Genomic DNA, 27,920 nt, shown 5'->3' with positions numbered 1-27,920 from the left:
CGCATGCATTTCTTAAGCGTTTTAAAACTTGTTTAAACACTTCAAAAACTCATGCATTTCTATGCATCTTTTTTTTTTAAAGCGCAGTGGGCTCAGGCCCTTAGAAGTGGAAGATGCATACACACCTGATGCAGCAGCAACACACACTGAGAGCTCTGCCCCTTTGAGCCTACAATAGTGAGTGAAATGAGCGGAGTTTTTAATTGTAGCAAAATTCTGTTTTGATGCCCTCTAATGTGTGACAGAAAAAGATTTTGGCACCTGTAACCTTAAATATACTGTGTTTGTAGATTAGCCATCCTTACTAGGCAGTGTCCCTGGCCAGTAACAGTTGGCCGGGTTCTCAGCAGGTGGTAGAGAATCTCTGCTTTTATATTAAAAATAGCAATAGAGGAATGAGACTGTCCCTGTCTTCTGAAGAATGATCCAATGACAGGTTTTGTCTGATTAGTGCTCCCTGCCGTGTACATTACCCTTTATTTCCAGCTATTTTTTTTTTTTTAGAGTCTACACGCCAGTGCCAGCTATGTTTTGTACTGTTTATTAAACGTCTTGCCCAAATCTACATATACCAAAGTCTCTGAATTAGTCAGTAGGGTTGTTAATTAAGGTACAAGTTTTAGATAGTTGAAAATTATGCAATTGTGATGCAAAATTATACTAATTAAATCTGTTAGTACAGTAGTAAAAAAATGTTTCTGTACCCTAGAAGGGGACTACGGTAGATGCCAGAAAGCTTGCAAAACTTAACTTTATCAGTTAGCCATTAGTAGGTAGTACTTTACAAGGTTTATTTTCTTTTTATTTTTTTTTCCCCCGCCTACCTACATTAAATCTGTTTGTTTTTAAAATGGACTACAGTGTTCTCCCCAGGCTCTTTTAGCCGGGTGGTCTACCCGGCTAGTTTTGGTGAGCACCCGGCTGTCATCGGCTCACTTCCACCTATGCAGCAAGTAAAATTGTGCAGAGAAGCACTGGTGCTGCAATTCTCTCATCTCTACCCACCCGGCTACTTTTTCATGCCACCCCGGCTGGAAAAAATCTCTGGGGAGAACACTGGACTAATCAAATTTTGCAGGAACAGTACTTCACTGGTCCATATTGAGCGGGGAATCGATCCCGCGGGTCATCGGACCTGTCGGAAATTATCAATCGAGCCATCAGTGGCTCGATTGATGAAAAAATAATCCTACAGTGTGTGCCTAGCATTAGACGTCCATGGCAAAGGAATATGGGGAGATAATAAAAACTTCTATAGACGGATCCTCTGCAGGCAGAAGCATAGTCTTTTTTTCTTAAAAAGCTTTTGACGCCCGTGGCATATGGTAGCAAAAACACAAAATCCTACAGGTGGCATTGCAGTGTTTTTTTTTTTTTTTTGGGGTGGGGGGGGGGGGGGGGGGGGGGGCTTAAGTGTTGTTGTGTTTTTTTTTTTTTTTTTTTTTTTTTTTTTTTTTTTCTTCCTTTCCTTTAGCACGATAAAATCCATGGTGTAAAGCAACTGTAACAATCCTGGAAGTGATGTGTTTTAAATAACAGAACTTTAAACTGGCTGTAGACTTTTTCATAACTTTGTTTTTTGTTTTTTCTTAAAACGTCAGAGCTATACGTGGGTGGAAGCTGTCAGACTGATGTAAACACAACTTGTTTATAAGTTAAAGTGCCCCTGTCTTATCGGAATTGCCTTATGTGCGCCTTTAAATTTTGCATGACGCGATGTGGCAGCCCAGACCGGGACGGGGGTGACGTAGGGTAGACTGTATCTGTCTGCTGCCAGAAAGTGTGGAGTACTCTGTATCAGTCTGCTGCCAGCAACTTTACGCTCTGTCCAAACCACTGAGCAGCTGCTGCATTATCTGCAGAGAACGACTTGCTCATGCTGTGTAATATCCATCGCTGAACTAGAAGGGGGGAGATGTGTGAAGACTCCTTGTTACATAATTTTAAAGCTGGGCTTTGTCATTGTCTTTTATAGACTGAGCATGAAACTTCATACACTGGTTTGTACATGCAGTAAACCAGTAGGGGGGATCAATGCTATGCACATTTCCTCCTAACATTTAAATTTCATGTAAATGATATGCAGCTTGAACGTTGACCAATGGGCAAGTTTCCATTAGCTCCCACTCTGAGATGGACGCCGGCACTTGTGGGCGCCTATTACGCATCTTAATTACTGTAGCCGGGTATTCGGAGGTGTTGTCCAGAATTCTGAAGTTTTTGACTCTCTCACTAATTTGGAAGCAGCCAGTTGATTTTCATTATGCTGAGATTCTGGATCCATATTTGTGTGCGTGAAATTGAGCCCAAGCAGCCCTAGTGGACACAGGCCCTGAAATCAAGTTAATTAACCCAATTACAAGCTGCATATAATTGACATGATATTTGAATGCTGGTAGAAACTCTTTGCATCTCCTTGATCATCCCCGGTCCTGAGTGAGGGCTTGTTCACAAAAACCGAATCGCTCTGCAAAAGGGCTTTTCAAAGCGCAGGGAAAAGCGGAGGAAAAGCGTCATAAATCGTTAAACGCTTACGATGGCGCTGGTAATTTATGATGTGAACAAAGCCTCAAGGTGACCAATTGTATTGAATTTTTGGTACTTATCCGTTAGCCGGGCGCATCCGGCAGGTGGCGCTAATTACTATTCCCCCTCCAGGCCGACATGGATAGTAGGGAAATATGTAACTCTGGTGGAGTTTTGTCGCCACCTAGAGGATGCGCCCGGCTAACGGATAAGTACCGAATTTTTTTTGTTTGCTTCCCAGTTGATGCCGTCACATTCAACAAATTATCTGCCAGTTATTGCCCGATTTTTGATTCTATGCAGTTTATCAATTGAAATTTTGCAATGCTTGACAGATTTCTGTGGAAATAGTTTACGACTAAGGCTGCTTTCACAGTGGGACGTTACAGGCGCACGTTAGAGCAGCCTGTAACGCACCCCCACCGCACAGCAATGAAAAATCAATGGGCTGTTCACAGTGCCCATGTTGCGTTACATAGTAACGCTTCACGTCAAGACAACGTACTGCATGCAGTACTTTATACGCGGCTAAGCCGCGTTTGACTGTTTGCACATGCTCAGTACGGGTGGTTTTTTTTTTTTGTTTTTGTTTTTTTTGTTTTAGGGGCGGAGAGGCCGCTACATAGCCAGGCACATGGCTACTTGGCATTCACTGCACTTCCAGTGTTTACTCTTTGGAGCGGCCGCTGATTGGCTGGCGGGACCACGTGATGCGGATAGCTCCGCTCACGTGGTCTCCGCAGCGCCTCCGACAGAGCAGGCACACCAAGAGCTGCTTGTAACGCGGCTCTTGGTAGCGGCCTGCTCCAACACCACCAAGCGTTGCGTTAGGGGCACGTTACGTGCCCTATAACGTCCCCTAAATGCAACGTCCTGGTGTGTAAGTAGCCTAAGTGTGCCATAAAGGTTTGGAAACTATCCCAAGCTGATTGAATTCCAGTAGGCTTTCTATATTGGTCCATAATCAACCCACATACGGGCAGCTTTAGTGATACAGTAGTTCTCCAACTAGAGAGATGGATCACGCCTCACGTTCAAACGGCTCCCCACATGCTGAAACAAGCTGCAGATTTCATATTCCTTTTAGAACAGGATCTTTAACATCTCTTGGGCCGCATTCACAATAGTGCTTTGTGGTGCAGCATCACGGCCATGTTGTAATGCGGCTTGTCGCAATTGGACACCACCTTCACAGTGCAGTGGGGTGTTGGAGTATAACAGTGTGCGGCTTCGTAACCCACTGCATGCAAGGCGTTACTGCAAGACGCGTGTGTTAATAGTGAAGCATAATTTTCATTGGCTGCATGCTCCACTGTATTCAAAACAATGCGTGAATAAAGCGGCGCCACTTTCCAGATCTGTTGTGTTCCAGCTGTTGGTGAACTTCGCCTTAACTTACAGGGTATCCGAGGTGAGAAATATTACGTTTTTTTTTTCTTGCATGGGGCAGTTGCCGGCCCCTAGAAGGCTATCTGGTCCAGCGCTGCAGTTCTGTTGTCCTTCAGGGTGCCAGGGCACACAAGCTTGTAACCATAGAGGCAGGAGGAGGAATAAAGTGGTACTACTGGTATAAAAGGAACGCTTCCACATCTTGGCTTGCTCCTGATGAGTCGCTTAGGCAATGAAACTAGCTGAGCAGATGCACTTGCTGTGGAGCGTGGACGAACTGTCAGAGTTTGAGATGGTGGTGGAATGGTGCAACCCTAAACCAGCCCAGTGGCGCATGCACAGGGGTGGAGGCCCCTGTGTGCCTTTATTCGTGGTTTTATTGTAAGTGTGCATTTTTAAGGTGGCCACGAATGAGCCAATCTTTTTCATTCAATTTTACTAAATCTATGTAGTAGAAGGGTAAATAAAATAAAATTTAGGCATATTACATAGAAATGCTAAGATTGGATTAAAAAGATTAAATAATTTGGCAAAATTGGATGAAAAAGATTGGATCATTAGTGGCAACCATTATTAAATTTGAGAAACTGGTTTATGCTACAGTGGCCTAAATGTTTATCTGAAGTGTATTGCTTCACAAACCTGAGCAAGAGGAAGCAGTCAAAGATTCTAGGAAGGTAGGGGGCTGCTTAGATGACCCCAATGCGCTGTGGACCCATCTAACCGTGTCAGGGCCCATTTCCACTATCGCGAATTCGCATGCGTTTTTCGCATGCAAATTCGCGTAGCAATACAAATGAATGGGACTGTTTCCACTTGTCAGGATTCCTTTGCGTTTTTCTGTGCAGAAAAAATTCGCATGGCAGAGCCATCAATTTGTATACCGCTATGCGAAGCGTATACAATGTATTTAATAGGAAATTCGCATGAGGGTTGGATATGCGAATTTTCATGCGAATTCGCATAGAAACAATGGAAAAGCACACCAGCACTGCCATGGTTAAATTCGCATACATCGTCATCCATGCGAATTCGCATGAAAATTCGCATAGACCCCCGTGCGAAATTCGAATCCGCATGCAAATTTTTACCGCGGCGTTTCGCACTGCACAAGTGGAAACGGACCCTCGAACTAATGGGTGAATGGCCATGTCTGAAGTTGAAAGCTAACCTCCAGCTGTATTCTGGAAATTTGCAGTGTTTTTCTCTGTTGGAAGAGAGAAGCACACCACTGATATTGTGAATGCTTTCATTTTGTTTTGTGAGCACAGCATGTATATGTCCAAAGCTTAATCTTAATTTTTATTTTATTTTTATTTTTTTTTTCAGTTCTACTATCCTTTAAGGTTTGTTAGTATTGCTCATGTGCAGCAGAATGTGTGAAGGAGCATGTGATCAGTTTGATCAGGTGATGCTTTGTAGCTCTGACCTTCTGTGACCCCCTTCCTGCTGCAGCACATGATTGTGACTGGAAAATCAGATCTGTTTGCTGATCACATGCCTCTCCAGCAAAACATGGCTTCTGCTGTGTGTGTAGCGATCATGCGCTATGGGTCAGAGTTCATGGGTCAGCTGTACAGGACTGATGCTATTGCCTCAAAGAGCAATAGTTTGAGAATTGCCAAAGCTGTGGGCAAGATCAGCCAGTCAAAAATGTTACCATTATGTACCATTATCTTTTAGGCTAGAAAACTGTGCAAAACAGAAACTTGCCTTCTTAAAACAGAAGGTATTTGCAATTATGAGAATATGAGGTCTGGCTGGACAACTGTGCCAAATGAATCCCCATTTAGGCCTGGAACCCACTACAAAACGCTATCGCTAATTGCAATCGCTAGCGTTTTATGAGCAGTTTGTAAGAGATTTTTTATGAGCGCTTGCTGGCGGTAGGGTTTTTTAAAGTGTCAGCTTTTTGCCAGCGATTGTGTAGCGATTAGCGTCTATAATTCTGATTAGTCCTTTCAATTTTAATTTTTTTTTTAGTGTGCAGTAATGTAAAAACGCTAACCAAATCGCTCTGCGTAGGTTTTGACGAGCGATTACGCCCGCGTTCATATACTTCACTTTGCAGAAACGCAAATGCTAAAAATGCTGCATGTCCTACGTTTGCGATTTTGGTAATTGCAATCGCTCCAGAGGAATTTGGCCCATGCATTAGCTGAGCGTTTAGGGAAATTGCTAGCGGTTTTGAATTGCTCCCTAAATGCTCAAATCGCTCTAGTGGGTTCCAGCCCTAAGTCCGTATCTCCTCTACACTTTGCTATATATTGAGGCCTTGTTCCTGCTAGATGTTTGATTGGATCATGTGCATAATTTTTTTTTTTTTTTTTTTTTTTTTGGTACTTCGCTCTCTTTTGTGATGAGTTGTGGTGATGCACAAACTCACTGCACTAAGGGCTCATTTCCACTATAGCGAATCCGCATGTGTTGTCCCCATGAGGATTCACACAGCCAATACAAGTGGATGGGCCTGTTTCCACTTTGCGTTGCGATTTTGTCTGCGGTGATTTCCCGGCAATTTTGCACCGCACAAGTGGAAATGCAGCCTTATGGTTTCTGTCCATTCAGGGCAATGGAATGGGGCTTTGTAAAGCAGCATAAATCGCATAGAAAAGCTGTGTTCCTGTGCTTTGGCCTGAACATGTGACCTGTGACAGGACAAAGTTAAAACTGAAATCAAAACCGCATTTATGTACTTAGGCATAGCGGCAGGGGCCGCGGCGGTGTTAAGATTGACTTCAGCTGCAGGTAATTAACAGGGGTATATATATGTGAATGTTAGCCACGATCACCATTGCTGTCGGTGATCATGGAGGACGCTGTAGGCCCTTCTCCTCTGACTTCTGCGGAGTCTGGCGCTATCCCCTCTCTGGTGAGCTGTAATTTTTCAGACTTTGAGGGAGTTGATTTGTAATCATAGGTCCACCTTGTAAGGCTGACAGTCTGTCTTTATTTCTTTTTAGCCTAAAGCCCCAAAAGGTGATAAAGACAAAGACAAGGCTGTGTCTCAGCAAGGTCAAGGGGGACAATCTTCTGGTAGAACTGAGAAACGCTGTGTTATGTGCAACTCTCGCTTCTATTCTTCCTCTACGAAGAAACTGTGCCAGTCTTGTAGAGAGAAGGTGGTAAAGGAGGAATCCCCAGTGGTATTTAAGGACTTGATGGGATGGATGCGGTCTGAGATGGCCTCGGCCATTAAAGAGATAAAGGATTCAGCAATGGCGGAATCTACAGTTCCTTCTACTTCTGCTGCTGATACTGTGTCTGCTCCCTTACCAGCCCCGGTGATTGAGGGGCACAGTCAGTTAGAGGCTTCACCTCATCAAGTTGCAGCTAAACGTAAAAGAAAGGATAATGAATCAGGGGATTCAGATTTATCTGGAGAGGAAGGAGAGATTTCATCTTTGGAGGAGATTTCTGGGGAGGAGGAGGAAAACCCAGAGGTTACTCAGAAGTTTGCTTTCGCACCCAACTTAATGAAAGACTTGTTGTCGGCAATGCAAAATACTATGGGGATAACAGTGGAGCGGAAATCTTTGACCCCCTTGGATCAGATGTACGTGAGTTTGGCGGAACCCCAGAATTGTTTCATCCCAGTCCATTCCTCTCTAAAGTCAATGATTGGGAAGGAGTGGGATGACCCTGAAAGGAGGGCATTTTGGCCCAAGTCTCTTTCTCGTCGTTATCCTTTCAGTCCGGAAGATCAAAAATTCTGGGGTCCGGTTCCCAAACTGGACCCGTCGTTTTCAAGGGTGTCGAGAAAATCCGATTTGCAGTTTGAGAACTTTGGGAATTTAAAAGACCCCATTGATAAAAAGATGGACAATCTGTTGCGTAGAGCTTGGGAGTCAGCATCTTTAACATTTAAACCAGCAGTGGCATCCACGGCAGTGGGACGATCCCTTAAAGCTTGGCTCACGCAGACTCAGTCTAAGATAGCTTCGGGGGTGCCCAGAGAAGAAATTTTAGAGGACTTTCCAGATTTGTTTAACGCTACTAATTACTTAACTGATGCAGCGGATGATACGGTTAAATTAACGGCCAGAACAACTGCCCTTGTCAACTCGGCAAGGAGAGGTATATGGGTAAAAACATGGCAGGGGGACAATTCGTCTCGCTCCAAGTTGTGTGGTTTGCCCTGTGAAGGTGAACTGTTATTTGGTTCAAAGCTAGACCAGACGCTAGAGAGAACCTCAGATTATAAGAAAAATTTTCCGACCAAAAAGAGAGCTTTTCAGTACAGGGGCCCAGCTCGCAGCGGCAACAAGGAACCTGAGGCAAAGATCCCACCTAAAAAGAAGTGGATTCCAAATAGAAACCAAAAAGGGAAGGCTCTTTTTCCCCGGTCCAACCAACCCAATAAGCAATGACGCCAGTATTCCAGTAGGGGGAAGGCTTTCCCACTACTACGAAACATGGTGCCAGCGGTTCACAAGTCAGTGGCTCTTGAAAATAGTGTTGGAAGGTTACAAGATAGAATTCGAGTATCCCCCACCCCTGCAGTATGTGGTAACTCCACAGCCAAAATCACCAGACCAAAGGAAGGCATTACAGGAGGAGGTTGCTTCCCTTCTGGAAAAAAGAGTGATCCGAGAGGTACCATCCTGCCAGAGAGGCCAAGGGTTCTACTCACCAGTTTTTCTGATAAAAAAGCCTCAGGGAGCCTTCAGATTTATTCTAAATTTAAAGGGGTTGAACAGGGCCGTAAAATACAGGAAGTTTCGAATGGACAATGTGTAAGTCTGTAATAACCCTGTTGCAAAAAGACTGTTTTCTAGCTTCTCTGGACCTCAAAGATGCCTACCTGCATGTACCAGTTCATCTAGAGTCCCAGCAATTCCTAAGATTTGCAATTCACCTACAAGAAGAGGTAAGACATTTCCAATTTAATGTGTTACCTTTTGGGCTAGCTTCATCACCTTGGCTGTTCACAAAGGTGATGGCAGAAGTTTTGGCAGTCTTGAGGTGTAGGTCCATTAACATCATTGCTTACCTAGATGATTTATTGATTTGGGGTAATTCTTTACAGTCTGTAAGTGATCAGGTTAAGATATGCATTGATAGTCTAGAGTCTTTAGGCTGGTTAATTAACTGGTCAAAATCGGCGCTAATACCCAGCCAATCTATGGAATATCTGGGGTTTATTTTTTCCTCCCGCCAGCAAAGAGTATTTCTCCCAGAAAGAAAAGTTTCGGCAGTACTTAATTCTGTTCTTTCTTTTCAGAAATCAAGGTCCATCAGTATAAGAAAAGCCATGGCACTTCTCGGTCTGTTAAGCTCAGTCTTCCCTGCAGTACAATGGGGTCAATTCCATGCCAGGAACCTGCAGTTGTGGATACTAAGGAGCTGGAACAGGAACATTTCAGCACTAGAAAGGAAGATTCTGATCCCATACGGTGTGAAAGTGTCGTTAAACTGGTGGCAGGAACTGTCTCACCTATCGGAAGGCCGCATGTGGTTTTTTCCAGTACAAAGAATCATAACGACGGATGCCAGTACGTGGGGGTGGGGCGCTCACATGGACTCTCTACCAGCACAAGGGCAGTGGTCCAGGGCTATGGCAATAAGATCCTCCAACAGCAGAGAACTGGAAGCAGTATGGAGAAGCCTTCAATTCTTCAAGGATCAAATCAATCAGTGTCATGTCCTGATCAGGTCCGACAACAGCAGTGTAGTGGCTTACCTGAATCATCAGGGAGGAACAAGAAGTCGTCGGTTGTGGTCTCAGACAGCAAGGATTCTGCATTGGGCAGAGAGCAACTTAACATCCGTCAGAGCAGTTCATTTGAAGGGGACTTGCAATGTTGTGGCAGACTATCTCAGCAGGTCAGCGATATTACAAGACGAATGGTCTCTGAATCCAGAAGTATTTGTTCAGATCAGCCAGGCATGGGGCACCCCTGCAGTAGACTTATTCGCAAGGAGACAAAATTCAAAGTGTCTAAAGTTTTGCTCCCTGTATCCAAAGGACAATCCGTGGGAAATAGACGCTTTCTCGATAGAGTGGCGGTTGAACCTGATGTATGCATTCCCCCCAATACCTCTGATATCAAGGGTTCTGAACAAGATTATGCAGGACAGAGCACAAGTAATTCTCATAGTACCTTTCTGGCCGAAAAGACCGTGGTTTGCTCTGTTACAGAATTTAGCGATGTGTCAACCAATAATGTTACCAGTCAGAACAGATTTGTTGTCGCAGGGCCCAGTTCTTCACCCGGACTTCAAGCGTCTTCACCTTTCAGCATGGAGATTGAGTGGGGAATCCTGAAATCAAAGGGGTTTTCGGATAAACTTTCTGAAACGTTAATACAATCCCGCAAGAAGGTGACGAGGCAGATTTATCAGAAGACATGGAAAATTTACTGTGAATGGTGTACAAGGAAAGAGAAGGATTCTAGACTTTCCGCCTCAGCTCTGGAATTTCTTCAGGATGGATTTCAGATGGGGTTAAGTTCCAGCACTCTTAAAGTTCAGACAGCAGCTTTGAGTGTATATTTAGAGAGAAGATTAGCTCAGGAGGAGTTTTTTCTTCGTTTTTTTCAGGGAATTAAACGTCTCAGGCCTGTGGTGATATCTAAGGTGCCCCCTTGGGACTTGAATGTGGTGTTACAGAGTCTTTGTGAACATCCCTTTGAGCCTCTGGATCAGATTCCAGATAAATTTCTGACGTTGAAAACGGCCTTTCTTCTGGCAATCACCACAGCCAGGAGAGTCAGCGAACTTCAAGCCTTATCCATTAAGCCACCTTATTGTACCATCTCGGAGGATAGGATTACTCTACGTCCAGACTTTGCATTCCTTCCTAAAGTGACTTCAAAGTTTCATCGATCTCAGGAGATCTTTCTGCCATCATTCTGTGATAAACCAACTAATGAAAAGGAGAGGAAGCTTCATTGTTTGGATGTTAGAAGGTGTATCCTTCATTATCTTGAAAGGACTGCATCTTGGAGAAGATCAGATGCCTTGTTGGTGCTGTTTGCGGGGAAATTCAAGGGGAGGCAAGCCTCTAAGACATCAATTGCAAGATGGATCAGACAAACTATCACCGCGGCTTATCAGACTCAAGGGAGGCCTTTACCGACCTCAATTAAAGCTCACTCCACAAGAAGTGTATCAACATCTTGGGCAGAGAGGGCAGGCGCCTCGATAGAGCAGATTTGCAGAGCGGCCACCTGGTCCAGCCAAAATACGTTTGTCAAACATTATAGACTAAACTTATTAGCCAATACTGATCTAGCATTCGGAAGAAAGGTGTTGCAGGCAGTAGTCCCTCCCTAACTTATAATGTTCTTGTTTATCGTCTCATAGGAGGGGTGCTGTCAGGAGGACGTTCTGGGAAAGCCAAGCTTACCTCGGGTAATGTCTTTTCCAGTAGTCCGAGTGACAGCACCCCTCCGGCCCACCCTAATAAAGGGCATAATTAAATTAATCGTTTCAGCAGCATTTGGTGTCCGTGTCTTTTTTTATAACTGAATACCTTTTGTGAGTAACATCTTTATATACTACTCCTGCCTGCCTGTTATGCAAATTTGTATCTTCTAGCTTCCTGTCCAAAGTTTGGGAGGGAGACAAGTCTCATAGGAGGGGTGCTGTCACTCGGACTACTGGAAAAGACATTACCCGAGGTAAGCTTGGCTTTACTCACCCAGGGCATCCCTCAGCCCCCTGAAGCTGTATGGTGCCCTCGCAGCCCCGCTCCGATCGTCCTGTCCCCGCCGGCGGCTACTTCCGGGTTCGGCGACAGCCGCCTACAGGCTGGGAACGCGGCTGATTTTGTATGTTAAACGCTATGGCAGCATAGAGGGTGATATAGCGGCTGGGAACGCGGAAAATCAGCCGCGTTCCCAGCCTGTAGGCGGCTGTCGCCGAACCCGGAAGTAGCCACCGGCGGGGACAGGACGATCTGAGCGGGGCTGCGAGGGCACCATCCAGCTTCGGGGGGCTGAGGGATGCCCCGGGTGAGTAAATATCATTTTTTTTTTTTTTTTTTTTTTTTTTTTTTTTTTTTTGACTTAAGTGTTCCTTTAAAACAGAAGGTATTTGTCATTATTCAGGTTGGAGTGAGCTCTGAGGTGTCCCACAATGCATCACTGCTGAATATGCAAATCTTTGTAGACCCTGTAAGCTGGCCACTCCTCCAGAACCGCTGTAATGCAATGTCGGCTTGGTAATTGTACAGATTCATACTAATGCAACATGAATACAGACTGTTTCGGATTAGTTGATCCTAATCCGTGCATGACATGGATTAATGTGGCTGTGTAGAACTTGAAACACCCAGAGTGAGGCCTAGAACCCGCTAGAAAGAACAAAATACAATCGATAGCGTTTTGCAAGCGATTTTTGGGATCGATTTCCCTGTTCTTATACAATTCATTAGAATGGAAACTCTCCCAAAATGCTGCATGTCCTGCAATTGCGATTTTCCTTAATTGCAATCGCTCTAGTGGAATCTGTCCCTTCCAAAGCTCTTGCTAATGCAATGCTGTGGGGAATTTTTACAAAATCACACTGAAGCAATGTGAACACACACATAGGATTACATTAGCAAAAGCTTTTCAAATCGCAAGTGCTTAGAAAAGTTCTTGTAGTGTGCACCAGCCCTTAGGCGGTTTGTCAATTTGTTGGATATTTTACTTCTGGTGTAATGTCCATATCACATTCATTCTCATCGGCTGGGATGTATTTCTGTCATCAGAGGCCAGTTAACCTGCTGTGATTTTGGTTTGCAAATAGAAATGTAAGCACCTGGTGAAGCCCTGTACAAAGCAGATGCCACAGAAAACCACAAGAAGAAAGGAATTTGATCCTCACACAGCTGCCATTGAGTACAGAAAAAGCTTGCAGTTTGCAGGGCCTGGGCTTAGTAGGTGAATGGCACAGGCCTGCTTTCTCATATAACCCAGAAACTTCTAAACTTCTGCTAGTGTTTAGCACCTGTGTGTTGTCAAGACTGTATGATTGTAGTACAGACATTGGATTTAAATCTATTCAGTTGCAGGGGAGGATGCAAATGGTTCTGTGTAGTCAGATGCACTGCAATATTTTGGTGAACTAAAGAATGAAGAGCTGGAACTCCTTTGCAAAGCGTACTTGTAGTGTACACAGGACTATGGTGTGTTATCCTACAGCAGTTAAATGGGCATGGAAGATTAGAGGCCTATTGCACAACCCTGAACTCTTAGGTAGAAAATAGTTGGAAGCATGAACCCACTTTTGAACCAGAAACAGCTGCAGAAGCGCCTGACCTGGGCTACAGAGAAGCAGCACTGGACTGTTGCTCAGTGGTCCAAAGTACTTTTTTTGGATGAAAGCAACTTTTGCATGTCATTCGGAAATCAAGGTGCCAGTCTGGAGGAAGACTGGGGAGAGGGAAATGCCAAAATACCTGAAGTCCAGTGTCAAGTACCCACAGTCAGTGACGGTCTGGGGTGCCATGTCAGCTGCTGGTCCACTGTGTTTTATCAAGGGCAGGATCAATGCAGCTAGCTATCAGGAGATTTTGGAGCACTTCATGCTTCCGTCTGCTGAAAAGCTTTATGGAGATGGAAGATTTCATTCTTCAGCATGACCTGGCACCTTTTTTCTTGGGGGGGGGGGGGGGGGAGGGGGGGAGAGAGTGTTCTGAGCTGATCGGAAGGAGAAAAATCGGTACGTTTCCGTTATCCAGGCGCATGATAAAACTCCACCAGAATTACATCTTTCCCTACTATCCATGGCAGCCTGGAGGGGGAATAGTAATTAACACCACCTAGTGGATGCGCCCGGCTAACGGAAAAGTACCAATAATTCTCCCAGGGTGCGCTGGGAAATGGGTGAATGACTAATCAGCCTAGGTGTGACATCACCGGGAGGGCGGTGCTATTTACAATATACAGGAATATATTGATAAAGCATTTCTGATGTTGAAACCAGGAAAATAACCGTAAAAGTAGCTATGCTGAATTTTGCATTATCCCAGCACCACAGTGCCTCTTTGCAATGTGCAGACACTCCATTACGATCATCCAATCCAGTACTATCATTGACAATTGTCCTCGAAGGCTGTTTACATTTTAAAAAACTGGTGCTATATAGATCTTCTGCCCGGTTACAGCTGGTAAGCCTCTCCTGATAGAGGCGAGTGGTGCCAGTGGTGGCAGGAACAATAGAAAACAGTAGCACTTGTTTGCCATCATGATGGATTGCTACACAATGTCCTTTGAATTTCACATTAAGCAATCACAGAATATCACCTCCAAGATAATCTAGCATTTTAATAATCCCTACCTTGCATGCCCCCTCTGACTCAAATACCTCTTGGGAATTGGCCTTGACTCGACAACCGCCAAGCCAACACTGCCCACCCCCATCTAAAATGTCAATATTCAATATTAAATTGGATGGTCGATCGGGGGCCAAATCAAGAGATGTATGGCCACTAGTTCAGTGCTCAGTTGCGTTGCTTCCTCCATCCCCCCCTTCAGGCTGGCTGGTCCCTTGCTGGCTTCCCACACCGCCTGGATCCTCTGCTAGGCGGCTCGGTAATTCCCTAAGTTGGGGCATACTGCATACGCACGGCCAGACTGCGCCAACTTGCAGAATTACTGGGCCGCCTGGCAGAGGATCCAGGCGGTGTTGGAAAACTGTGGGGACTGATCACCCGGAAGGAGGCTGGTATGCCCTAGGTATGTAATTTTTTTTTACTTTTTTTTTTTTTTTTTTTTACTGTTCAAGTACACGTTAAAGCAGACCTGCGTTAAGAACTTCCTCCCTGCTTTAAAAGATACAATGCAGCATATGTTTCTTTGTTACAGCTGATATCAATCCTGCAGTGTTTCTACGGCCTGCTTTCATGGAAGCAGACATATTCACATCCTGTGCTTTCAAACAAGCTTATTTGCTGTGGCAGTCAGCTAACACAGGAGAGAGATTAAATTACTTAGAGATGAGGGGGGGAATTGGACAGGCTAAATTCTCTAAATACTGTACATTCAGTGAGTGTGTCTGTTTTCCCTTCTGTCCTGTGCAAGAGTTCAGGTCCACTTTAGGCCACCAGCAGCAAGAAAATGCTCAGAATAATAGAATTACTCTTAATAATTTAAAGAGACACTGAAGCGAAAAAAAAGATGAGATTATGATTTGTATGTGTAGCACAGCTAAGAAATAAAACATTTAAGATCAGATACATCAGTCTAATTGTTTCCAGTACAGGAAGAGTTGAGAAACTCCAGTTGTTATCTCTATGCTCTCCAACTTATGGCCCATACTCACGAGGGACTTTTGTCGCCTCAACACGCGGCGCGCGCGTGTTGCGGCGACAGGTCGCCTGTGAGTATGGGCCGTCGCACGCGCGCGCACCCCGAACTGTCGCCCATCGCTCATGTCGCCATGCGATTGAAACTTTCAATCGCATGGCGACAGTCGCCGCCGCACCTCCCCCGCAACTGTCGCTAGTCTGCGTGAGTACGCAGACTAGCGACAGCAACCTCCATTGTGGTAAATGGAGCTTCCGGCGGGTGGAGGAGGAACGTCGGCGACAGCTTCCGTCTCGCCGCTGGTCCCTCTTCCGCGTGTGTACGCGGAGGGACCTGGCGAGGAGCTGTCGCCGGCCTGTCGCCCACACGCTCACGTGTGCTGGCGACAGGCCACTTCTGCAGCCCGTGAGTACGGGCCATAAGTTAGTCGTGGAGAGGGCTGTAATCTGACTTTTATTATCGCAACTGTTCCTGGACTATTTACTTTTCCTCTGCTAGAGGAGAGGTCATTACTTCAGACTGCTCTGAAAGACTCATTTTGAATGCTGAGTGTTGTGTAATGTGCACATATTATAGAATGATGCAATGTTAGAAAAAAACACTATATACCTGAAAATAAAAGTATGAGAATATTTTCTTTGCTGCTAATCTTCTAGTAATTATTCATAGTACACAACCAATTCACTATATCATATTATTATTATTTTTTTTTTGCTTCAGTGTCTCTTTAATAGAATAATTTTGGCAGTACTTTTTTTTTTTTTTTTACCAATGTTTGGGTATTTTCCAATTGCAGAGTGCTAAAGTTATTTTAATCTGCTGTAAACATTTTCTAAGAGAAAACTTAGGAGAAAAACTGATCTGAATAAGGGCTCGTGTCTCAAAGCACACATTGAATTTTTGGCTTTAAATTGTTGATCAGATGCACAAAATGAAAGTTGTTAATCTGTGAGTGCAGCTGAGTTCAGACACCTTCAAAGTTCTCCATCATAAATCAATCCTTTAATTTGAAGGTGTACAGCTTTCATAACTCAGATTTGCTGTTATGAGATGTTTGTTTTGATCTCTTGCCTGCAGAGAGTCTGTCGCACTAAACTGTGCTGGAGAGAAGCAGCCTTCTTGTTTTTCACCTCCTGCTTCATTGATAATTGGTTGTAGCAGCCATTCTATAGACTGGAATATCGTGTTCCCAGGCCACACTCGACACGTGGTTCTGATTTGTGCTCCCATCCCCCCATAAACTGGAGAGGATTTTGGAGCAGAGGGGGTGCCCTGAATGAGTCCCATAGCAGTTCAAAGGAAATTCCTGAAGTCAAAATAATCTGCACAGTGAATTTCTCCTGCCTCTGGGAGGGATATCCTGCAGCTTGTCAAATAATTGCGTTTTAGCTATAATGCCTACACTATGGAGGAAGAAACTTGAGCATGGTGCTTTTGTTGCTTTATCTTCTGTGTTTATGGTTAGTGGATCCTTGTAGATGATTTGAGCCAGAGTGACTCTGCTAAAGTCTGTAAAAGTCCTGGAAATTAATGAACCCACCCTGTGTTCTTCAAGGATTCCTCCTGAAAAATGATCACTGAAATATTAGACAACACAAGGCTGAACAAAGTAAATGCAGTGTGGTTCTGAGCAGTGTAAAGTAAAGTATTACATTCAGTAGAGCATCATACTATGTTAACCGTTGCACCACATGCAATGTATGTACAAAACCAGACAATACTGGGGAGCATAGGTACATGAGTCGTTCAACACACACTAAAATCAGGACATCCAGCAACACAAGGACAAATGCATACAAATCTCTGCTCTTCCCATTCAGAAAGCCAGTAGGAATTCAGTAAGATGTCCTTGGGCAAGACAACACTCTAGGGTGGCCTACTAAGGATGTCCCTAGTGGCTGCAGCTCTGGAGTGCTTTAAGTCCAACAAGAAAAGACCAACAGGTGAAAAATACTATATAAATGTTGGTGGTAGTATTTATTTATTGTACTTTTTAATATGTTGTATGAAACCTCACTAATACTGGTACATGCTCACTCGATGTGAGACCTCTCCAATACTGGTACATGTTCACTCTGTGAGACCTCACCAATACTGGTACATGCTCCAGTATTGTACCAGTATTGGCGAGGTCTCACATCGAGTGAGCATGTACCAGTATTGGCGAGGTCTCACATCGAGTGAGCATGTACCAGTATTAGTGAGGTCTTACAGAGTGAGCATGTACCAGTATTGGTGAGGTCTCACATCGAATGAGCATGTACCAGTATTGGTGAGGTCTCAGAGTGAGCATGTACCAGTATTGGAGAGGTCTCACATCAAGTGAGCATGTACCAGTATTGGAGAGGTCTCACATCAAGTGAGCATGTACCAGTATTGGCGAGGTCTCACATCAAGTGAGCATGTACCAGTATTGGCGAGGTCTCACATCGAGTGAGCATGTACCAGTATTGGCGAGGTCTCACATCGAGTGAGCATGTACCAGTATTGGCGAGGTCTCACATTGAGTGAGCATGTACCAGTATTGGCGAGGTCTCAGTGAGCATGTACCAGTATTGGCGAGGTCTCAGTGAGCATGTACCAGTATTGGCGAGGTCTCAGAGTGAGCATGTACCAGTATTGGCGAGGTCTCAGAGTGAGCATGTACCAGTATTGGCGAGGTCTCACATCGAGTGAGCATGTACCAGTATTAGCGAGGTCTCACATCGAGTGAGCATGTACCAGTATTAGCGAGGTCTCACATCGAGTGAGCATGTACCAGTATTGGTGAGGTCTCACATCGAGTGAGCATGTACCAGTATTGATGAGGTCAGAGGGGGTGAGCGGCCGCCGGGCGGCGCCTGTCAGAGATGCAATGCACCCGCCCAGGCGCGGCCCTGAATGACGGCTTCCATATTCTTTTCATTACAGTTGTCTAATAATCCTATAAAACTATCACTAGAAGCAATCAGGAGAGGATCTGGGGACACTGGTCTGGTGCATAGCGTATGCATAACTTTAGTCCTGAGTCTGTACAGGTATTTAGATCTCCAAGTAAGCAATTGCCAATGTACTGCCACCTGTCCTAGTAGAATTATGGTTAAGGATAGGGCCTAGTGACCCTGCTTCAGCAGTTAGATGGTAGTTCAGTGGGGAATGGTGAGACTCCATTCGCTGCTGGGTGACCTCGCCATAGATACGTGACCCTTTTCCTTGTTCGTTGGCTGAAATGGTCCACTCAAGGGATTTAACTTTTTGCTTTGACTGTTGCCACAGAAATTTGATACCTGATGCCTGGCCCAGAATGGCGGAACTGAATAGTTATACTGCTGACAACAATTGCTGTTTCGTGGTCGATCGACTAGCAAATAGGCTACCCATAGACAAAGGTTTATGACACTTTCTGAATCACTGAGCCACAATGAGCGTGCTGGCCTGGTGCTCTGACATTTAACAAATAGTCCATTGACATGCTGATCTTTGCTTACTTGTTCCAGGTGTCTTAAACAGGCAACTTGCCTTTCTATCAGCAAATAACTGCTCTCTCCGTTTCTGTAAAGCCTCATATACATGGTACAATTTTTCCATCGTATCGACCGGTGATCTGATAAGAAATTGCATCATGTAGATGTCCAAATTTTTCAGATCGCTTTTGCGTTAAGTAACCAAAATCGACTGCAAAATCGTTTTTGGTTCGGTCGGAAATTATCAATCTGATGGAAAATTGTACCGTTTGTACCTAGCTTAAGGCATGTACCTGCTTCTCTGATCATAGTCTGAGGGTTAAAATGTTACGACTTCTACAGTGAAAAAGAAAAACAAAAAATTGCTTTCCTAAAACAGAAAGACTTTGCGATAATTCAGGTTGGAGTGAGCTCGAGATGTCTCCCAGGCATCACTGCTGAATATATGCAAATTAACCATTGTACCCTTAGAAGCTAAACACACCTCCAGAACCGCTGGAATGCAATGATGTGTCAGCTACCTTACAGTGAAAAAGGAAAGAACTGGACTGTAAATCAGTTAGTATTTTTGGCGGTGCTGTTACCAATCTACAGTGGAGTAGCAATGATAAAAATGAAAGTTGTAAGATTGCTGCCTATGAAACCCAATTTTTAAGTAATCGAATAACAGATTTTTTTTTTTTTTTTCTTTCTAACAGACCTCCTACCTCCTGGAGTTTGCAATCTCCTAAATTCATCCACCATCTATGCCAACAATGAAGTCTATCTTGGCGATATAGAAATCTATGGCTTTGACTATGATTACACGCTGGCATTGTATTCCAACGCTCTGCACTCCATGATCTTCAACACTGCCCGGGACATCCTAGTGGAACAATATAAAGTAAGTCACTGAACCATGGAACATTTAAATGGCCTTAACTGCAGGGTGCCAAGACCTGTGACCTCCTGCTGATGGCCACTTCTACACAGGAGGAAAGGCATTACCACTCTGAAAAGTCCATTTTACTAACCTGTCATAAGAAATCTATAGGCTGATATTGCTTCTCTGAAGACCTGTGTCCAGCAAGACATGACAGCGTTTAACCGCTAATTATTGAATGCTTTTGGGAAGCCTTCAAGGCTAGTGTTTAGGGTACCTACACTGGTTTCCCGGTGTTTACTCCCTGTGTAAGCAACATGTTGCTTTCGAGAAGAGACACCGAGATCAACCGCAAGCGTTAATGAAGGCCTGCAAAAGCCAACCCTAAACGCTCCCATTTACTTGAATGGGACGGCGGTAGATCCCAAAAAAGTAGCCTCAAACGCCGGGTTTAACGCCGCAAAAGCGTTCTTGTGCACCAGCCCTAAAACAAAAGGTATTTGCGATTATTCAGGTTGGAGTGAGCTCTAAGGTGTCCCACAGTGCATCACTGCTGAATATGCAAATCATAATTTTTGTTACTGATGGCTAAACACACCTCCAGAACCACTGGAGGTGGTCGTTTTTTATACCAGTTTCATTGTAGTGGCCTGCACACAAGTTTTTAATTTACTTTAGTTAGATCTGCAGATTTGTTCTAAATATTTCCATTATTATTGACCTACTGTAAAGTCTCTTTATTTATTTATTTTTTACATGCATTGGTAATTATTTTTTTTCTCTTTTCTTGCTTTCTTAGTATCCGAAAGGAATCTTGAAATATGAATATCTGCCAAACTTCGCTGTGAGGGGTTTGCACTATGACACCCATAAGGTAACTGTCCACTGTTGCATAAAGTTTGTGCTGCATTAAGTTTGTTCTCCTTGAATTAGTGGTAGTTTCCTCTAGGCCAGTGTTCCCTAACCCTGTCCTCAAGGCCCACCAACAGTGCATGGTTTTTGTATAAATCCAGAGGTGGTTAATCCGCTCTGCTAGAACATGAATGTGTGTGTGTTTTCCTGCAAAACATGTACTGTTGGTGGGCCTTGAGGACAAGGTTGGGGAACTCTGCTCTAGGAAATGCAATTTTCATCACACCACCTCCACCAAGACTCTTGTATACAAGGGCAGTTGCCTGGCAGAGATCGAGACTCTATCCATCGGGCAACAGTTTGGAGGCAGACTGGTAGGGACATTGAACTGAATGTGAGAAGTGTTAAGCTTTGAGCAGCTCTTGTGCACACTATGGAGAAAGTTAGTGGGGATTAAGTTAACCCTCTAGCATGTTTTGAATTGTTGAATGAACATATGGGGGAGGGGGTGGGGAGTGCGGAGGAAAAATGATCCCAGGACCTCAGTGATGCAACCAGAAGTGCTCATAACTATTGTGCACACTGATGGTGTTTATCTGCACGGAGTTTGTATGCTCTTTCCATGTCTTCACGGGTTTCCCCTGGGCACTCTGGTTTCCTCCCACATCACAAAAACACACATATGTTAATTGGCTTCCCCAACACATGATGCATACATAGACATGGCAAGGATTAGATTGTGAGCCTCTCTGAGTGACAGTTAGTGACAAGACCATATACTCTGTACAGCGCTGCAAAAGATGTTGGCACTATATAAATACTAAATATTAATCACTTATTCATGCTTCTCTATAGTCTCTGTGCTTGGATAGAATCTATTTTATTGCAAAGCAGCGGATATGTCACGTAAAACTTCACTGACTTGCCATTTTAATTTCTCTAGGGCTTGCTGATGAAGATTGATGCCTACCATTACATTGACCTTGGCACAGTATACAGGTAAGAATAGAAGACTATATAATGGGTTATGATCATAAAGCGATGCTTCACAGCATACAGTGCTGAGCAAGATGTGTAATCTTTCTATGGCCTGGCATCCTCAAGCTCTGTACACACATTACATGAAACTCAGCCAATAATGACCGCCTCTGCTGAGAATCCAGTGTGCACGGCACCCACCCTCTGAACCTTTTGGCCAGTGATCTACCTGGCTGATAGTTTCTGGCAGGCAACAGCCGAGAGCATTGTTCTCTCCTTTACCCCACCTGCCATGTGTTGTCACTCCTGCAAAGTACCATTCTTAATCCTGCTGTCTTTAAGTTGCATACACACGCACTACAAAAGGAAACGACTGGTCCGCCGGACCCTCCCACTAGGCGGTCTTTAGCCGACAGTACGTGCGTGTGTACGCGCTGTCGGCGGACTGATAAGGCTGCTTCTGAACGATCCGCTGAACTATACCTAGTACACAGGATGCTATATTCCCTCAGATTGACAGTCGAACCAATTCCGATCTGATTTGCGATTGTTTTTCTGAGTTTATTTTTTTTTTTTCTCATCCCCCCCCCCCGCCCCACAAATCACCTGAAAATGATTGGAAATCAGATCTGACCTGTCAGAAATATTACATTTTGACCGTCAATCTGACAATTGATGTACCTGGCACTACACTGTAATTTTTCTAATGCTGAATCTAATCTGGATGGTGGACTTGGAATCTGTAACTTCAAAAATCACCACTGGGGGGGTACTTAGGGAGGGGGAAGCCTCTGGATCCTATTGAGTCTTCACCCGTCGTCCTTCATCCCACGGTGGCAGTGCTAGAGGTCCCCAAACGGTGGGCATGTAAAAATGTACCTTCCCTGGCTCCCCAATGGGCTAAGGCTGGAATTCCCAATCGGGTCCATTCTACTGTGCAGGTGCAAGGCGACTGCGCAGTATGGCAGACCTGATAAGGCTTGGCTATTTCCGCCTTACCCCATCGGGGAGCCACTACTGCCACCGCCACCATGGTACAGAGGATGGGGGAAGCCTCAGTAGGATCCAAAGGCTTTCCCCTCCTGAGGTAACTGGAGGGGCACTTTTTTGTTAGTCTCTCTTTAAGTAGGGCTGTGAAGTCAGAGCAATTTTTGGGGACCTACCTGTGCATAAGTTATGTCACAGGTGGGGCAAATGGCACGAAAGAATCTGACATCGCTCGGCCAAGATGATCCACCCTGTAGATCTCTTGAAGGATTGGGGCTACTGTACACATGCCAGATTATCGACCGAGGCGGTCATTATCGGACGCCTCAGCCGACTTTAAGTGTGTACAGAAATGTAGCCACTAGTCCAGGCAATGGCTTAAGTTCAAACATGGGAGTGGAGATGCCTTGCTATTTATATGTACTGATATTTTCATTCTGGGTTGCAAACATCCAAGAAAGGTACACTTGCGCTCCACAGACAAAGATCACTGACCAAGGGATCGCAGCAACTAGTCACCTCAATCCAAAATGTATGCTCAATCAAAAAGATGCAGCTGCACTTCTGAGTCCTCTTTACCAATCGTAATGCAGACAACACGCCAGAGTATAAAAATCAAATGCGCACTTAACGCCCAGCACTGTATACTTAAAAACACAGCAGTCACCCTGTGCTGCACTCCTGGGGGATGTGCTACCACCTTATAGGGACATGAGATGGCTTACACCCCCCCCCCTCCCCCTTTGTGAATTCACTCACCAGAGCCAGATTTTCAATTCTGCTTATTACAGATATAATCTGTAAAACCATGCCAGACAGCTCCCGGCTTTCCGTAAAATGATCCTTTATGCCAATGTAAGCAGCTAGAGACAGACCTTTTCACCCTGGCCGCGGAACTCGGGGTGGTACGTCCACTCCTGGCTAGCCTACTTCCTTCTCACAGAGTTGGCGTGCACCTGACTCCGCCTTACGCGTTTCGTCGTATGGGACTCATTCAGGGGCCTGTTGTCCGCATTACGATTGGTAAAGAGCATTCAGAAGCGCAGCTGCATCTTTTTGATTGAGCATTCTGGGTTACAAGAAGTTTAGCTTTCATGAGTGAAGGGGTGTTAGACTTTTGAGCTCATCGACATAATACAGTTGTACTGTATCGTTTTGAAGGCCTTTCCCTTTATTCCTGAGTAGAGGAGTAGAGTAGTTCCTCTCATCGGTTAGATTAAATAATTGGCTGGATTTTTTTTTCTTTCTGTTTTTGGAATAGTGTTGCTACTCAGGGTTGTTCCACTCTGTAAGGATTGCTGAGCATTGCACAGAAGCAAGAACTCCCAACAGCTTTTATTGGCTATTGAAGTCTGTCTGCTTTGACATAAAAATTCAGCTAGTAGCATTTTGGTGCACTTTCAGAGGCACCAGTTTGGAAAATGTTGCAACATGGCTTCATTTATTTGACCAGCGGCAATTTGGGCATTTGGCAATATGTATAGTGTGAAAAAGGCCTAAGGCTAACCTGTAGTGTTGCTTACCTTTGTGTAAAACATTTCCTACCATCCTGTGTTGATCCCTTCCATATGCACGAACATAACCGCTGCAACTTTTGTTGCATTTAAAGCAAGCTTATAATGTGCATAAATCATTTAAGAAGGGTTAGGCTGTAGAATATGCACCCTTACTTGCCTTACTGGATTTCCATCCTTGACGGAATGAGGACTCTGCCCCATCCAGTTTACAATCAGTGGGTGGAGCTTGGTATACAACAGGAATGAAACAGAGGGTCACTTGATAGTGTTGAATGAGGGGAAGATGCATAGGAGACCTGGAATGGTTACGTTTGAAAATCAGTTCTCAACACTCGTCAGTTAGGTGCAAACTTAATGGAACAAGAGAAGAAATTCCAAAGTTAGGGGGTAGCACTAGAAAAGTCTTGTGGCGGTGTGTGAGGAAAAGGTAACGACTCAGAAATGGCTCTTCAGAAGATTAGAGGCCAGTTTGGGGTGTACTTATGTCAGACTTGTATCATAATTTTTTTTTAACATTATACAAGAGCAGTGGAGTGATTTAAAGGCAAAACACATTATTTGAGTCTGAGAGTTTGAGGTGGAATGGAAGCCAGTTTAGAGATTTTTATATGGGGATAGAAAATTGCATTAACAATTTAGAGGAAAGAGTCTTGTTTGTGGGATGTCAGATAAAAGGCTGTTTTAAGTAGTTAAAGTGGATCCGAGGTGAACTTTTACTCATGGCATAATTGTGTTCCTTTCCTATTGTTTATACGGCATTCCTCAAGCCAAATTTTTGTTTTAATACTCTAATCCCCTATAAACTAAATAAACCACGCCCACAGGTTTTCAGAGAGCCTTGGCAGTAGCAAGGGCTCATGGGAGCTCAGTCTGGTCAGGAGGAGGAGGTGTTACTAGCCATTGATTTCAGAGGCAGAGGGGAGGAGGGGGGATTAGGTTTTTTTCACAGGCTGAGTGCTCAAGATAGCTACATAGTTACATAGTTATTTTGGTTGAAAAAAAAGACACACGTCCATCGAGTTCAACCAGTACAAAGTACAACTCCAGCCTGCTCCCTCACATATCCCTGTTGATCCAGAGGAAGGCGAAAAACCCTTACAAGGCATGGTCCAATTAGCCCCAATAAGCCTGCCTCTGTGTAATGTTTTCAAACATGGCTGCTGTCATTTGTATAACAGGAAGAAATAATCCTTTTCTATTAAAGCTGTTTGCAGCTAGATTTGCTGTGTAAATTATTTAAACTTTAGATAAGATATATAGACAAGTTACTTGTTATAGATAGTTCTTCTTCTCTGATCCGCTTTAAGCAGAGGGAAAAGGACGTATACCAGGTGTTTGGGGATAGGTAGGGGAACAGATTAGAGATGGGAAGGAAAGGGCAGAGATAATGGGGACACCAGGATTATGTGCCTGAGGGCTTGGGAAAATGAGTTATTTACAGTAAGGGAGAGGTCAGGGGCAGGTTTTGAAGGTGAGGGGGGTGGAGATGATTAGTTCTTTCATCCAGGTTGTCTTTCAAGCTGTCAGCCATAGCAGTGCAACTGGCTGACAAATAGATGAGAAAGAAACTTTCTGGGCAGAGGGAGACAAGTTGGGAATGGACAGGTAATAATAATCATTTGTATCTGACTGCTTGGAATGCAGCCTCCTTCACATGTAACCCATCTCAGACCTCTGCAAGGACTCTAGTCCGGGAAAGAAGTGCTCTGGGAAACCAATCTCCAGAGCCTAGTTTTGGAGATCCAGAGCTGTAGTTTGGCAAGTATAGCTGCATATTTTACAGACCTATCTGTAGTTTTATTTTTCCTGTGCACACTACAGGTACGCTTTAAACATTTGCTGTATTAGGGTATCTGTTTTCCTGTGGTGTGTTCACCTAATGTGTCATACGCTAACCTATAAATGTGCTGTGCCTCCCTCCCCAATCACTAGGGGCCTGAAGCCGGTCCCAGATGAGGAGGTGATGGAGCTCTACCAGGGAACACACCACATTCCTCTTCACCAGGTCAGCGGCTTCTACGGAAAGGTAAGGCCCCTCCATGCTGTGTGCTTTTTTCTGAGACTGGTATGTTCAGTTTGCTGACAAGGGACTGGTCTGATGACTGACCGACCAGATCCTTTGCTCTGCTACCTTTTATTTCATTCCTTTCTTAGAAAAACATGGCTGCCAAACATGGGGTGCAGGTTCTGTTCTTGCCAGGGAACAAGATGTATTGCTGAACTAGGCATAAATGCTGCAAAAAGGCCAATGCTCACTTGTGATAAAATTAGGGCTTATACCTCAAAAAAAATTGTGGTCTGAGATTGTCGGATCTCATGAGAGCTGTTGGGCTACTTTCACATTGGTGTGGTGCGATGTAATAGGTGCGTTGTAATGCAAAATGTTGCAATGCAACACCTATGCACCGATCACAGTACAGTTTAACGGTGTGCTCCATCGTGCATTACCGCAAGACGTGCACGTTAACTGTGAAGCATACTTTCCATTGACTGTATGCGACGCAACACGCAGAGAACGTGCGGTGCGACTTGCATTCCCACTTTTACAGGCAACCCACGCTCTGGATGTAGCCTTAATTTTTTTTTTTCTCAACTCCTATATTGACTTTGCTTCACCAATAAGCAGAGAAACTGATCGAATAGGGCAGGAGGAAAGGGGCTGGCCGATACTGTCTACATGAGTTTATCCATAGTAGTGTCCAGTAGCGATGGTCATGTGTAGAACTCATGGAGAAGCATGTAATCAGTTGGGTCAGGTGATATGTAAGGCTTCTAGTCCTGATCAAATCGTAAAGAAGGAAGTGATCACAGCCAATCAGAGCTTTGCAAATCTATTAGCTGATCAAACAATTAACATGCTTCTCCATGAGTTCTCCTCCTAGACATGACCATCACTAATGTCCAGGGCACTGGCTTTTACATGGTCTTAAAATTGTTTATAATTTTGGTTACGTTGAGGCTGGTTTTACATTACAAACCAGCATTAGTGTCGCTTCCGCCGCTCTGCATTGCACCGCCAAAAAACAGGCCTTCAGGGAACAACGTGTTAGTATATAGTGTTCTTGCTTGCCCGAATGCCAGACAGGGAAGTGACGCTCACTTGTGGTCACTTCCTGCTTCAGGTATGCAGAATCGTATTGTAAAAATACGTCACCATAGAGCAACATGACTTCCGGGCCGACGCGGGTGCCGCACGGTATGGTAGTTCTGTGCTAGCGTTAATTGGGCACTTTCGGCGCAGCATACCGGAATGTGGTGAGCATGAATTTCCTCATAGGCTTACATTAGGCTGCTGTAGCAGTATGGCAATATGCTGCACCGTGCCTGTGTGAAAGGGCCCTGAGGGTGGATAAAAAAAATTTGGTTTTTTTTTTGTTTTATTTTTTAAGCCTCACTTTGCTAATTTTGGCTTTTTCTGTGCTGAATAAACTTAGGCATTTTGTCTTGCTCACGTACAGCCAGTTCTGCTTTATGGAGAGGAGATGGTGGGTTGCAACATTGTTGGCCAATGATGTTGGGGACACCTGAGAACTCGTGATACTTCACCTGAGACAATCTGAAAATTGTCTCGAGCGACAAAATTGTATCTCTGTGCAAAACTTACAATAGTTATCTATTGCAGACTATCTGATCCACTTAATGAATCTCAAACGCTGTTAGTCTTTAGTTTTCTGCTGTTGGTTTGACTGTGCTAATCTTCTTTGTCAGGGTCCTTCTGTCAAACAGTACATGGACATCTTCTCCCTGCCAGAGATGAACCTTCTGGCTGTGGCCAATGACTTCTTCGTCAGCAATGACATTGATTACGATCCTGTCCATCTATACAAAGATGTCACTGTAAGTATGTTAATGTTTTGTATAGTTCTACGATATCATGTGGTTTATTCATGGAGACTAGTGCATAGAAAGTGAGAAACAAATTTCAGTTTCCGGTTTCATCTAACAAGTGCAATCTGGTTGGTAGTATTAACCACTTCAGCACCAGAGAGATTTTATCCGCCCATTCATTTCTCATTAACTTGCATAGACTAATATTTACATCCCTTGGAGGTGAAGTGCTTTACCCAGTCGTCTGCAATGTATTAAAAAGAATGGTCATCTGACCCAACTGGGCAGGAAATTCAGCTTT

General features: G+C 44.4%; 2 protein-coding genes across 2 annotated transcripts in view; both read left to right on the top strand.

The window, feature by feature from the left end:
- The window catches only part of LOC137527604 (5'-nucleotidase domain-containing protein 2-like), a 118,247-nt gene that overhangs the window by 22,242 nt on the left and 68,085 nt on the right, over nt 1-27,920 (top strand). Inside the window, exons 2-6 of the mRNA XM_068248231.1 lie at nt 19,294-19,478; nt 20,257-20,331; nt 21,253-21,308; nt 25,724-25,817; nt 27,500-27,628. Of these exons, the coding sequence (XP_068104332.1) occupies nt 19,294-19,478; nt 20,257-20,331; nt 21,253-21,308; nt 25,724-25,817; nt 27,500-27,628 (539 nt within the window). The remainder of the gene's footprint in view (nt 1-19,293; nt 19,479-20,256; nt 20,332-21,252; nt 21,309-25,723; nt 25,818-27,499; nt 27,629-27,920) is intronic.
- LOC137528408 (uncharacterized) lies at nt 8,671-16,392 on the top strand. Its single transcript, XM_068249700.1, has 3 exons — nt 8,671-8,785; nt 9,140-10,913; nt 16,230-16,392. The coding sequence occupies exons 2-3, from the start codon at nt 9,214-9,216 to the stop codon at nt 16,390-16,392; spliced, it is 1,863 nt and encodes a 620-aa protein (XP_068105801.1). The 5' UTR covers nt 8,671-8,785; nt 9,140-9,213.

The sequence above is a fragment of the Hyperolius riggenbachi genome, chromosome 8, assembly GCF_040937935.1.
Source record: "Hyperolius riggenbachi isolate aHypRig1 chromosome 8, aHypRig1.pri, whole genome shotgun sequence".
Lineage (NCBI taxonomy): Eukaryota > Metazoa > Chordata > Amphibia > Anura > Hyperoliidae > Hyperolius > Hyperolius riggenbachi.
Note: the sequence above shows the minus strand (reverse complement) of the source record. Positions and strands in the feature narration are given on the sequence as shown.